The sequence below is a fragment of the Clupea harengus genome, chromosome 14 (genome assembly GCF_900700415.2).
Source record: "Clupea harengus chromosome 14, Ch_v2.0.2, whole genome shotgun sequence".
In the NCBI taxonomy this organism is placed as follows: Eukaryota; Metazoa; Chordata; class Actinopteri; order Clupeiformes; family Clupeidae; genus Clupea; species Clupea harengus.
The window spans coordinates 20518416-20532323 of NC_045165.1; the positions used below are offsets into that span (position 1 = coordinate 20518416).

The window sequence follows — 13908 nt, forward strand, 5'->3', positions numbered from 1 at the left end:
CATACAGAAAGGTTACAGAACTCGACTAAGTAAATCTGGTCCATGGTGTGTGCCTAATAACTTACTAGATCCAGTGACCATCTAACTAAAAACATCAGGATGAAATGCCTGAGAATTAACCGGCGTGATCCTGAATGCTCTGTGGCCGGTGAAAATGAAGCCCACCTCCTTGTCTCCTACAGCAGACGATCAGTCAGTAAACTCAGTCTTTGTCCGTTGCAAGATGTTTTTGAACAGACTGAGGAAAGACGTGGTCTCAGAGGCAGGTCATCTGCTTAACGCAGGTAAGCCCCGCGTCCCCCCCCCACCCCCGCCCGCCAGTCAACAGCTCTCTTGTGATTGTATTTGTCCATGGAGCAGGTGACGCCGCACAAGGATCTGGCCCAGATCTGGCCTTTATCTGGCTCAGATGCGTAGCCCTATCATGACCCACTGCAATCTGGTTCGTAGCCCATGTCTTTACTGTCAACCCAGCAGTGCATGCTTGTCAAAGGTAAAGGTCAGGTATTGAGCGCACGCTTTTGACCAAAGCCACTTACAAAGACACCCTGCGCTGGACGGGAATCCAACCCGGCTCCACAGCTTAGCGCGGCGACGCTAACCACTGTACCACTGAACAGCACTACTGTATGTGTCAGACACCGAATCACGTGGAGGGGCCCTTATATCTGAAGTGACAGCACATATAGTAATTGCACCGGTCATGTCCCTGAGGAACTCGAGCTCCCCGTGACTCCTGTGACTGTTCCCAGTCCACACCCTACAGTGCCACACTAGTGTGATGGTGGATGGTAACGTTAGAAGACGGCACTGTTTAGGGTAGCGGGGTAGACCGCTACAACATAGAACACACACTGGCACACACCCTGGTATTACCATTTACAAATGTTTATTGTAAGTGAAATCTCTGCCCTCTGTTATTACGGGATGACTACTGTTGACTATTGATCATTCACTTTTGTTATTCATTGTCAGTCCCAGGTTTGTAAAGAATATCTCTTGAAACTGAACTCCTTGAAGTCATTGGTTTGCTTCTGGTTTCATGAACATGTGTACAATTGTTTTTGAAAGGTCCCTGACCGGGTGTCTGTCAGTACATGAATACTGGCCTAGATGGCCTCTCCTATGTTAGTGCTGTGTTTTACCATGTATGACTAATTTAAATGAGCAGAGCTTCTAGCGGACTCCAGCTCCACCAAACACGCTGAAATGTCAGGTCCTGTCTTTTGTGGCATTTAATGTGGAGGTCAGAGTGTCTTAAATGATGCCCTTCTCCTCTCATCTCTCCCAAGGAGAGTAAGGCTTTTTCCAGCTACATGCTACGGTATGACCCACACCGCAGCTGTAGAGAATGGTGAGCTGATCGGGTGAGAAAGTTCCAGAATGTCACCGTTTGCATAAATTAGACACGAGCTATGCAGGAGTGTGGTTGTGGTGTGTGTGTCTGTGTGTGTGATTCCCGTGACCGCTTGCCTGCCAGCTCCCAGCTCTCGGGAGTTTCACTCCCCTGTGAGTTGTGCTATTCCTCGCAGAGAGGCTTACTCACACACACACACACACACACACACACACACACACACACACACACATACAGGGAAAAGCTGTAACTTGTTCACAAGCCACTGATTTAACAGGTACTGCTGATGTTCCCTCATGTGCTTTCTAGTTGCCCATGGGTAAAAATAATCCTGTGAAAAATCCAGTAGACTCCAAGTGTTGTCTTTTTCGTGGTTGAGTCCTAGTCAGATGTAAGATGAGAATCAGAATCAGAATGGGATTTATTGCCAAGTAGGTTTACACCTACTTGGCAATAAATGAGACTGTAGTTCAGGCAGCGCCAGCAGGATCTCTCACGGGGCTCTGTGTGTGTGTGTGTGTGTGTGTGTGTGTGTGTGTGTGTGGGTGTGTGTGTGTGTGTGTGTGTGTGTGTGGAGGCGACTGCATGTGGGAGAAGTGCCAGCTTGTGTGAAGTTCACGAGATAAACAGAGTAACAACATGGAGACTGTGGGAATGTGGCTTATGTCATGACAATATGAGCTAATGCATAACCAAAAAATCGAAAAGATTTTAAAAAAACTAAGAAAAGCTTCAAGGCTTATTTTTGAGGTTGAGAAGTGGGAGTTGCAATAGAGTCTTGTCGCTAATTTCTTCCAATTTCCTCCACGTCTTTCTCTATAAACCTTCCCCTAAATGCTTTACGATCATATAGTATAACCTATTAAGGGGGGAAACCTGTATATAAGCAATAACTGTTTTGTGATGCAGTTTAGTATATCCTAATGAATTGTCTATTGAAGCGGTCTTCTAAAAAGTAATTGAGCATTGAAGCGATCTTCTAAAAAGTAATTGGGCATTTTTCAGACATAAATAAAAGCTTTTTGTGTTGTGTCTGAGTATGTTGGCGTTGTTTGTGTATGTGCAACCATCCTGGGCAATCAAGCTGTCAGTGTGTGGTTATTTAGTCTCCCAGTGCTCAGTGTTTGCTGATGGGTGTCTGAGAGCCTGATTCTCCCTGTCCAAAGCCACCGTAATTACAATCAGCTTCAGAAAGCCCCCTCTTCTTCTTCTTCTTATTCTACTTCTTCTTTGTTTCTGGGTTCATGTCGGGGCATGATTCATGCACGCACACACACACACACATACACAACATTCAGTGTTGTTGCCAAAGTTTCCGTTCCATTCTGTTTTCACCCTGTGTTTTTTTTTTTTCCTAAAACACCCTGATTTTATTGATATCAAGGGGGCGTGCAACCTAAATGTCCTTGTAAGCTGCTGGCAAACAAGAAAGTTCCAGTTGATATTGGATGTGTGTGTGTGTGTGTTTGTACAGACTCTCACTTTGTGTGCATACTACATACTACTTGTGAGCAGAGACTACCCCAAAGACATGTACTGTGTAATTAAAGTACAGAGTGTGAGATCCCACATATTTACCCTCAGGTCAGCCCCACCTGTGGAAAACCCTAATCAGAATGACAAGGATCCCACAATGCACTACTTCACTCCCACGAATACCCCTGGAGACTGATCATGTGTTAGTGGAGTGTGTGAGGGAGTGGGGTGTGGAGGCACTCCCTGCCTCTCCTCTGATCACACACACACACACAGGAGATGAGTCTACAAACACACACAGGAGAAACACTCTCTCTGCTGTCCGCTCACTAAGAGGTTGGGGAGAGGAGTGGCCTACGGTGAGCGACTGGCGTGGTGGACTAGAGAGGAGCCATCTTATACAGGCACTCTGCGCCTCAAGCTGGGCGCTGATTGGGTTTGGGCTTTATTAACTTCCTTTTGAAGGAGGATGAAAGGAGTTCCAGCTGGCACAGGTTCCTGTATGAGACACAAACACATACACAAACACACACACACACACACACACACACACACACACACACACACACATAGTGTCTGTCATGTCTGAGCTGTCATACACACTTAAACACACCTGTGTGGCCAATATCCTACCCAAGTCATTATACACACACACACACACACACAAACACACACACAGATCACTTAATTTTTTGTCTTTCCTGAGTCACACACACCTCTGCAGCACCGTATCCTGCCCCAGCTGCCAAACACACACACACACACACACACCGACATCGACACCGACACACACACACACACCGACACACACACACACCCTGCTGCGGCCACCATCCTGCTCACTCTTCCTTTCAGCTCACCTGTCTCCAAACCTCAGGATGTCTCTAGACATAATTTCCCGCTCAGCGGGTTGCCTTAGTAACAGCTGCTCGGCTGCCCATGGATCATAATGTGGTGGTCCTGTACGGGGGGTGGGGGTGGGGTGGTGCTCCCTGTTCCCAGCCTGATCAAGACCACATCACACACAGAGTTGGTTTTGGTTTAGTATGGGACCAGCCGCTGGTACTCTGGCCCAAATACTGTTCCCATTCGGAGGGAGGTGAATGGGAGGTGATGGTGGGCGTCGTGCCCTGTCTCCCCTCCCCTCAGATCCAAAAGGCCAATTAGATCTATTGCTGTCTGTCTCTCCCTCCCCAGCCCCTATTCTGTCTCACTCACACTCTGTGAGAATCTCACTTTGTTAGCCTGTGTGTGTGTTTGCGTGTGCCTGTGTGTGTGCGTGTGCGTGTGCGGAGAGAAGAGAAGGGCAGGGGCTGTTTGTTTACTGTGTTCCCCCGGAACATTCTGGTACTCGTCCCCGGGTCCTCTGTGAAGAATGGTTTGTTCAGAGACTTGCAGAGCATGGAGAATGAGCCTTTGTCTTCTTTTCTCTCCCTCTCCCTTGCTCCGAGAGGAAGGGAGAGAAAGAGCAAAGCAAATCAAAAGGGTGTAAACAGCAGAAGTCCCAAAACTGTGTGTGTGTGTGTGTGTGCGTGTGTGTGTGTGTGTGTGTGTGTGTGTGTAGTCCTGTACTGCCTTCCGATGTGATTAAGTGGAATATAAATCTTGAGGCGTAGGCTGGAGTAATTTTAATCAATGCATCGGTTGAAAAGACATGAGTATAGATTGATGCAAACTGCACAAATCTACCTCAACCGGACTCGGACCAAATGTTTGTTCAAAAATGGAATGGAATTTGATTTAAGTTAATTTAATCTATAATGTTACATAGAACACAATAGAATTGCATTGTTTATTTTGCCTTTATGGAAGAAACCAAGTCAAATGCTTTAAAAGAAAGCATTGTAAGTTATTGTATCAAAGTCCATAGCTAAATGTGATCTATCACAACATATAGAACAGTTGCCTTATAAGAATCTATATTAGTGGGGCAGATCGACCAACCAACTGTGCATTTAATGTGTAAAGCGTGACACCTTCAGCATATAATATACATACCCCAAGGTTTTATTTCAGACATGGAGGCAGTTTGTATCTGACCTCTGGCATTGTGTGGTATTGTGGGGAAAGTTGCCTATTTCTACCTCTAGCTTTGACCCTGCCACCACCAGCCGCGCTCAGAATGGGGGTGGGTTTGCGTCGCCACGGTAGCAGTCCTGAACATGACTTAGACAAATTGCCCATCAGCAGAAATTTCCGCAGAGTTCTTTTTTCGCTCCTCGGCGTGCCAACAAGGAAACCAATCTCACCCCCTCGGCGTAATTATTATGGTCTGTTAGAGAGAAAGAAACTGTAAAAGAAAGAAAATTACATTTGAGCCACAGAAGGCAGCCTGTGCCCCAGTAGAAACAGACTCTGATTGTGCGCTTTCTAAAATGTCATATATCACAGATTGGGGTAACTGGTATCCTCACGCACACACATACACACACACACACACCCACACACACACACACACACACACACACACACACACACACACACAGAGAGAACGCCATATCACATATATATGTGTGTGTGTGTGTGTGTGTGTGTGTGTGTGTGTGTGTGTGTGTGTGTGTGTGTGTGTGTGTGTGTGTGTGTGTGTGTGTGGATTAAACTGTAGCATGAGGAATGGAAGATGAATGGCTCCCTCAGCTGTCGGACTGGGGTGTTTTTGAAACTGGGAGCTCAGAGAGCTCCTCATGCTAAGACCTGATCAGGGTCTCACTCGTCTGGACCAGATCAGATCATGATGTGATGACACTAAAGGTCACCCCTCATCAGTGCTGGTCTCAGTGATGACGGAATCCAAGGGAGATGATAACCGAGGAGAAAAACAGAGTATGTGATGACATTTGGTGTCTTTGAGGACATTGCTAATGAATGGAATGTCAACAGAAAGCCAATTAAACCCAAACCGTGGGTGATGTAGCGTAGATGCTGTACATCTGATAGACACACACACACACACACACACACACACACACACACACACACACACACACACACACACACAGAGAGAGACATTAACCCGGCAGACATTGAGGAGGGGTGGAGAGGCCTTCTGTCCCAAGCACAAGCATGCCTCCTGTGATGTCTGCAGGACAGTTACACACAGCAGCCCCAAGCGCTGCATTCTCTCTGCTGTTATGGGTGAGATTAGCCATGACAGCGAGGGGTTGTGTGTGTGTGTGTGTCTGTGTGTGTGTGTGTCTGTGCGTGTGTTTGCGTGTGTGTGTGTGTCTGTCTGTGTGTGTTTGCGTGCGTGCGTGTGTGTGTCTGTCTATGTGTGTGTGTGTCTGCGTGTGTGTGTGTCTGTCTGTGTGCGTGTGTGTGTGTGTGTGTCTGCGTGTGTGTGTGTCTGTCAGCTCTCTGATGCAGTAGGCGACCTCAGACCTCAGATAATCATAGATACAGATGTCTTAATCTGTTTACTCATACCTCTCTTCCCCTGTGTGTGCGTGTGTGTGTGTGTCTGGTGTGTGCCTGCCTTCCTATGTGTGTTTGTCTATCTATGTCTACATGTGAGTGTGTGTTATGTGTCTGTTCTGTCATTTTGATGTTTGATGTGTGTTTGTGTCTGTCTGTCTGTCGTTGTGTGTGTGTGTGTGTGTGTTTGTGTATAGGTAATAGCATCCTGCACACAGCTGCAGACAGTGTGACGAGTGCGGTGCAGAAGGCGAGTCAGGCGCTGAACGAGCGCGGAGAGAGACTGGGCCGCACGGAGGAGAAGACCGAAGATATGATGAACAGCGCACAGCATTTTGCGGACACTGCACACAAGGTAGGAACACACACACACACACACACACACACACACACACACATACCCACACTATCTCTCTCCAGACTGAATACAGGGTTAGATACAGGGCTGCATACACACACACACACACACTCTCTCATACTCCCTCTTCAGACTGAATACAAGATAAGAACAGACACACACATACACACATTCATGCTTGTGTCTCCTCATTCGTTTTCAGCATAGCCCGTCCTACCTCAGTGGCCACCAATAGCTTTTAGAATTAGAAACAAACTTTAACAAACGTACTCAATCCCAGGCGAAAGGCATTACAATCTTACTTGCCTGAAAAGGGAAAAAAAGAATGTAGCACTGATCAAAATATCCCCTGATGTGGATCTCATTACCAGTTATCCAATTCAAAGCCATTCATGCCAAACCGGGAGTAGATATTGCGCTTCATAATCAGTAATCTAATTTCGTCTCACAGCGGGACTTCATCACATCTCTGTTCTCATTCTCACCCTGTGAGAGACAAACGAGAAAGTCTCCACTGCCTTGCCATCGTCCCAATATAGTGGACACTGAAGGTAAACGTGTCAGTGGCTCAACAGGATATAGTCACTAATGTGTGTACACATCGACTCAAGGTGGTGTCTTAAGTTTGGGAAGTGACGTTAATGAATTATGCATCAGTGTAGTCTTGGTCTAATTGAAGCCCATTTAAAGCAGTTTGGGCACTGCCACCTACTGTTCCAGGCTGAGCAGTTTGGGCACTGCCACCTACTGTTCCAGGCTGAGGGTAGGAACAGCTTGCGACTTTCCTAATAGCAGGAAACAGACCGGGCCTTGAACCAGCACGGATCAAGCCCGGTGTCGGTAGCTTCCTGAGTTCATGAAAGCCTCATGAAGCCCTATAGCCACTGTACGTTCAGCGTGCCTCACAATAGTTTAGTATAACAATGACAGAAACAGAGTTTCAGTGTGATGTTAATGGACAATGGCTAGCTATATATAGCAAATATATAATATGGTATTAATATAATATTAATATGCCATTAAGTCATCCTTCTTAGTTAACTACTTACTACACAAGCTGGGTAAGGTTAGTTGGTTTTGTTTACTGGTGGCAATAGTTGTTAGGGAAAGATTAATCATACTTTGAATCCACAGCGCCATAAAATGTGGATGAAATTGAGGACTGTACAAATACGTGGATTTAATTGAAATCCAAGCCATTTCTATGCACCTGACGCTCAAGATATAGATCCCTGTTCTAAACCCTGTTGACGTTTCTCAGACGCCATCAGTGGGCGTTGCCCCATTAAATAGAAAACTAGACGCATCTCTTGACGCGCGTCAAAACACTGCCAGTGGGCGTTAGCCTTCAGAAGCTGCCTCCTGATGTTACATTACTGTCATATTTTAGGTTCTCTCAGAGTGTTGCTCGCACTGTTGACACTTATAAAATGCTCATCTGTTTATGCTGCTCTGCTACCCCCTGTTGGCCGATCTGGGTACTGTGCAAACCCAGACCAAAGTGAGTGATGAGGACCGTCTCACCTTGAGTTATAACTCTTAACGAGTTTCCCACTGCACCCGTTAGAACTCTCCTTAATGAGGCTAATGAATGCACAGGCCTGTGGGGCCCTGGGGCTGGAAAAATGGCTGCTGTTTTGACTTTGTGTTAAAGCTGGCCATTTGGCCATTAGTCTGCTCTGCAGCCAGCCATGCGTTTGCCTGAACTTTAGTCCATATCCAGCACTTAGTTCAAGCAGCAGCATAGAGTAGACTCCCTTCTGTGGGGCTAGACTGAGAGGCGGGGGGGTTATCAGTACACCCAAGCACCAAAGGAACTTTTTTGCTGATGTTTCCAAGATGGCCGTTCCAACTCCAGTGTTAGCCTCCACAGGAGAGTCTTATCTCTGGAGCTCAATGTACTCCAGGACAAAGTGTAATTATTGCTTGGGATTCATGCCCACAGTGTCCTTGATGCGCGTGTGTGTGTGTGTGTGTGTGTGTGTGTGTGTGTGTGTGTGTGTGTGTGTGTGTGTGTGTGTGTGTGTGTGTGACATTACTAAAGTCCTGATCGCAAGCTGTTCAAGTTGACTGATGGAGAGTTTTCCTCCTTCTTTCTAACCTTCTCTCTGTCTCTCTCGACATCACATGCTATCTCTTTTTTTTTTCTCCCTCACTCTCATGGTTTATCTTTTTACTCCCCCCCCCTCTCTCTTTCTCTCTCTCTCTGTCCCTCTTTCTCTCCCCCCTCCCTCTCTCTCTCTCTCTCTCGCTCTCTCTTTCTCTGTATCTGTCTCTCCAGCTGGCGATGAAGCACAAGTGTTAGGCCGCTGTCACAATGCCAAATCTCTGGGGGCTGAAGGGACCTGCTCAGTAGTGGCCGCCACTCAAACACCAGAAGACATTTCCACATTTGAATCCCTTTCTTCTGTTTCACCTGTATTATTGATAATGCCATGGTTTTAAACTCAGTTTTGTTCCCATGAAAGAATGTGTGGCATAGAGAAGTGACTGGAAAGGAGGGATGAAGGGAATAGCGAGCAAACTTTGGTGAAACCTCTTTCTAAAGACCCACTGAATAATTGGTAGGTGACCAGCATCAGACGTGCCATTGGAGAGGTGTCCTGCAGTACTGTTTCTCAACACTAGGGGGCACTGTGATACGAAGTGAACCATGACACAGTAAATACCAAGGGATTTAGAAATAACACTTTTAGTTTTACCAGTTTAGAGTTTTCTTTTTTAACAATGTGTGTAGTTAGAGATAGATTCTTTTTGATGGTATCGCTCATGCGTTTCATACTATACCAGTTAAGTATTTAAGAAAAAAAAAGTGACGGGAGCTATTTCTCTGTTTCGATCTGACGCTGGAATGGGTTGATCCGTGATCCAGCACAGATCTGGCTTAGATCCGGCGATGAGTTGGCTGTTATCTTGCCTGTGTATAAAATGGAGGAAGTGCTATAATGAGGGGGTGACGGCCCCGTCAAAGGACCGAGACTGCTGTGAAAGCCTGGTTTTATTTCGGAGCTTTTAATTGCCAATAACATCAGACTCAGTATGCCCACAGGCAAGCTGTTGTTTCTGTGCACACTGATTTGACAAGCCATTATGTTGCTGTGACCCCATACTAACATTTTACATTCATCTGTCAATTAACCTATTTTCCAAATGAAACGACTCCTGTAACCCAGACTAAATTAACTCTTCACTACAATGTTGGTGAAGCTGATCACTATGCCATGCAATAAGAAATTTGGCCATTAAATACTAAAAGACAGTAAATATAAACATCTATGCCTACCTTTATTTGACATAAAGGCATAGCGTATGGTTTTCAGGGTTACTATGTCCATCCTATAGTGTGATGTCATTCGTTGGGTGTATATATTGAAGTGTTTCGAGGACACTAAGGCCTTTACTGCGTCATAATAACTCAACATCTCTCTGCATTGTACTATGGAGACCTTTCCATTTTTAACACTTGGATACCTTTTTTGATGAAAGCTATGTAAATATCAGTATAGGTTACTGGGAAATTAAGTAAAGAAAATGAGTATGTTTATTACTAAGCCTTGGGACAGAGTACATAGTATGTTACACGAACACACTGTTTTAGGGTTGAGTAGGGTGGACTGTGGGGTGGTTGGGCGGGGGCAACCAGGTCAGAACCGAAGTTTAACATTGAAAAACACGATGAACTGAATGACTTTAAATTTCACATTTCACCTTAATGTAGTGTTTAGAGGCGTTAGGACTGTAATCCTTGTTTGTTAACGATTAAAGGAAACGCTTAGTAGGCAGAACCGTCTCGTGGCTTCGGTGTTTGTGGGTCCGTAACGCTCACTGTTCAAACAACAGATCTCACAGAAACAAGACGCTCGTGTGGAAAACCACATTCTCTTTGTTTACTGTTTTTCTATAATATATATTGAGATTTTATATCTTTTATTTTTTTTGCTCTTAAAATACACTGCTTACATACCCTTGCAGGCACTGTCCACTAGAACGCTTTTAAACTACAGTAGTCTTCTCTCAGTGTTGTTTCATTCTTGTATAAGTTTGGATATTTATCCTTGTAATGAAAGTCTTAAAACTTAACACACTGGTCTCTGTGAGAGGCTCAGCCTTTTCTAAGTTTATTTTTGTTTCTATATGTGTTTTTTTCTGGTGAAGCTGCCCTAGATGCTGTTGTCTTTGCGTGAGCTTTCCCCCATTCCAGAACATGTGACTAATAATGTTCAAAGTGGCTGTTTGTTATGGTTTTACATTTGAATTTACTTTTGCTAACTTGATTAAAATGATTAAAAAAATAAATAATTTACATGTATTAAATAACTCAAAACATGACTAAATGCCTCTTTTATTTAATTTCAGTGTATTTCACATTGTTTGAATCTCATATTTCTGGCAGACTTAAGGCCACTCTGGAAGATCGGACGAAGATCACTCTTACCAGATAGGTTGCAATGAGATCGATACTTCATAGTATCAGATGTCTGGCATACTGTACATACATTCAAGTTCTCTTGCTCTTTTCCTTGGAGAAATAAGCTGATCTAAATCCATTAGCTTTAGTCATACCTGTTTCATCTAGTCTTTTTATATTAACTTTTCACAACCACTATTGATGTTACATTTTCATCTGATATACTAGACTGATATTTGGGTTCATACCATACTAGTACTACTATTTGTATCGTTAAACTAATTGCCATACCTGTATTTTCTTTTTGTCTTCCTGTGTGTCTGTGTTTGCAAATCTATCTACAAGTCAGTCGAATGAATGTGCAGTTATGGTGGTTTATCATTAATAATTCTGATGTAAAACCTTTCCCTCATGACATACAAGGTTAAATGGACAGATCAAAGCTCCCAATGCATTTATGATAAACAGTCATTACACAATTGCTGCTCTTAGAAATAATATGTGGCTGGCAATGCAGGTTTTTAAATCTCCAGTTAATGCCAGAACTACACACACATACACACACACACATGCGTATGCATGGTGTTGCATCTGCAGTCTTGACCATCTATGAATATATTGATGACTACTGGCCCAAAGTAACTTTAAAGTGAATGTGTGTATGTCCCATGCTGAAGGCCTGCTTGCAGAGTACTGATTACCATTCTGTGTACTCCGGTCTCAATGCTCCCTTAAAGCCTCTCATTTACTCCGTTACAAGTTAAGGCCGTTTTCTGTCCTCTTCACCTGCGTTCCGTCCAGGCTTTTCTGAGCCAGAGAGCCTCATATGTATCCCCTCTGATCATGTGCTCACTGGACTAGAACAGAGGGAATATAGGTTCTGTACGAGAATAGTGACCTCCCTGTGAGAATCATTCATGGTCAAAATGTTCCGGAATCTCCAACATTGAGGAAATACGGTCATGGAAATCACTCACGAGGCTCGTATTGGACGGGCCTGATGCCACACCTCGAGCTAATTCATTTCACCCTCTTAGCCCTGGAACCCTACCCAGGAGAGTTCCACAGAGGTGTCTCAAACTTGCACCTGCTGTTTCCCCCCAGCCCGTTCAATTCTCAAACTAGAGCCCATTGCGTTATTTCAGTGTTTTTTTCCTTCTCGTGTGTGTGTGTGTGACAGAGAGACCGCCTGCACTGATGGCATCCTTATGATATTAAAAACCCTCACACCTCTTTCCCTCCTTTGCCCTGGTCTCTCCTCCTCCATCATTAATCTAACAGTAATTACCCCCACAGGGGAACTACACACACTTACTGTAACACACACACACCTCAGGACCCTGATCTAATGACTTGTTAACCTTCCTCTCTGCCATATAGTTAACTGTTACATGTTTCTGTGTTGGTTCATTTACTATAATTTAGTGAATGAATTGAAATCATTATATATTAAGTGAATGTAAACGTTAAATATGTTATGTAAACTGAAATGTTTTCCTTGTCAGTATTCAGTCTACTGAACGTGTCAGTCTGTCGTCGTAACTATTTGTTTTCATCTTTTCATTGTTCCTGGATGTGTGTGTATGTCCAGGTGTGTATCTCCTTACCTTCAAGTACACCAGAAGTTACTGAATGGTCTGTGTCGACCTTGTCTGTCACTGTATTTGTATAATGTATTGTGTGTGTTAGTTTTGTATTCTTTCGTCTGTTGTCCAAAACCTGTTGTCATTCATGTTCTTTTGTCGGAACGTTAAACAGAAATTGACTCGTATCGCCACAGCAAGCCAATGATTAACTTGAACCTGCAGGAAGCTACTGACAGTGATTGGAGTGTTTTCCATTGACTTAGTGACTTACACAGGTTCTAGGACTAAAGTGTGGTTCTTCCGATGGTGGAAACAGTTATTGCTCTGTGAAGTGAAGACGTGTAGAAGTTTCTGAAATGAATTGTGTCAATAAGTCTTTTGTTAACTGTTTCCCTCTTCGTACTAAGCTACTTAGTCTCTGCTAACAGCTCTTCCAACAGCTCTAAAAAACGTACCATCAGTCCAAACATCATCTTTGATGTTGAAATATTAAACCCTGCATTAACTCAGTATTAGACTTCGCTTGACGTGATTGTTCTAAAAATTAGTCTGTGCTGAAAGCACGGTCCTCTGAGGTGCCATGTTATAGAACCAAATAGGGTTCCCACATTTTAACTTACTAGAACAGATCTCTGGAACAGAACTGGTGGAGGCGCGCTGGATCAGCACCAGGCAGTCTTGGCCTGCAGAACGTTAAGAGTGAATGAAAGTAAAGGACATCTCAGTGTCTGATGCAGTTAGAGCTGAACTAGTATACAGAGACAGTCGTTAAATGTGTGATTTTTGTTCTTAAATGAGCTCAAAAGCATCCAGTGTCACCACTTAACAACGCAGTGATGAGTAATCAATCTCAGATTTATTTTAAAATGGTCATTTAATACAGTGTGTTCACAGTAGTGTCCGTTTATGTGCTTCAGTACTAGACTTCACTGCCTCTGGAGAGTGATGTTATCTTTTTGTTGTTCAGTGTGATGTTTTTCCCCGTCTTATTTCACAGGGTGGCCCTCATTTCACTCCATGATTATAAATTTGATATTAAATCTCTTAAAATGCCAACTGAGTCCTTGACCATGTTTCACAACAACCTTATGAATGTGTGTGAGTGTGTGTATGATTTTCTTTTCCAGGAAAGTTCCCTTGTTCATATTTCCAGTTTGTGTACATACACAGGGAGTGGTCCTAATCCTATACATAAACTATCAACATAACGTATAAAGCACAATCTGTAAACTATTATTTTGTTACATTTGCAACATAATTAAACAAAATATAGCTAGCTTGAACCCCCCCCCCAAACACACACACACACACA

General features: G+C 44.0%; 1 protein-coding gene across 3 annotated transcripts in view; it reads left to right on the top strand.

The window, feature by feature from the left end:
- Window positions 1-13652, top strand: part of stxbp6 (syntaxin binding protein 6 (amisyn)) — a 91223-nt gene extending 77571 nt beyond the window's left edge. For 2 of the 3 annotated variants that reach the window (XM_031580875.2, XM_031580877.2), the window contains 3 exons: window positions 183-284; window positions 6442-6599; window positions 8884-13652. In XM_031580875.2, the coding sequence (XP_031436735.1) occupies window positions 183-284; window positions 6442-6599; window positions 8884-8907 (284 nt within the window). In that variant the 3' untranslated portion in view covers window positions 8908-13652. The remainder of the gene's footprint in view (window positions 1-182; window positions 285-6441; window positions 6600-8883) is intronic. The other variant, XM_031580876.2, reaches the window with a different exon arrangement.
- Window positions 13653-13908: the final 256 nt, after the last annotated feature.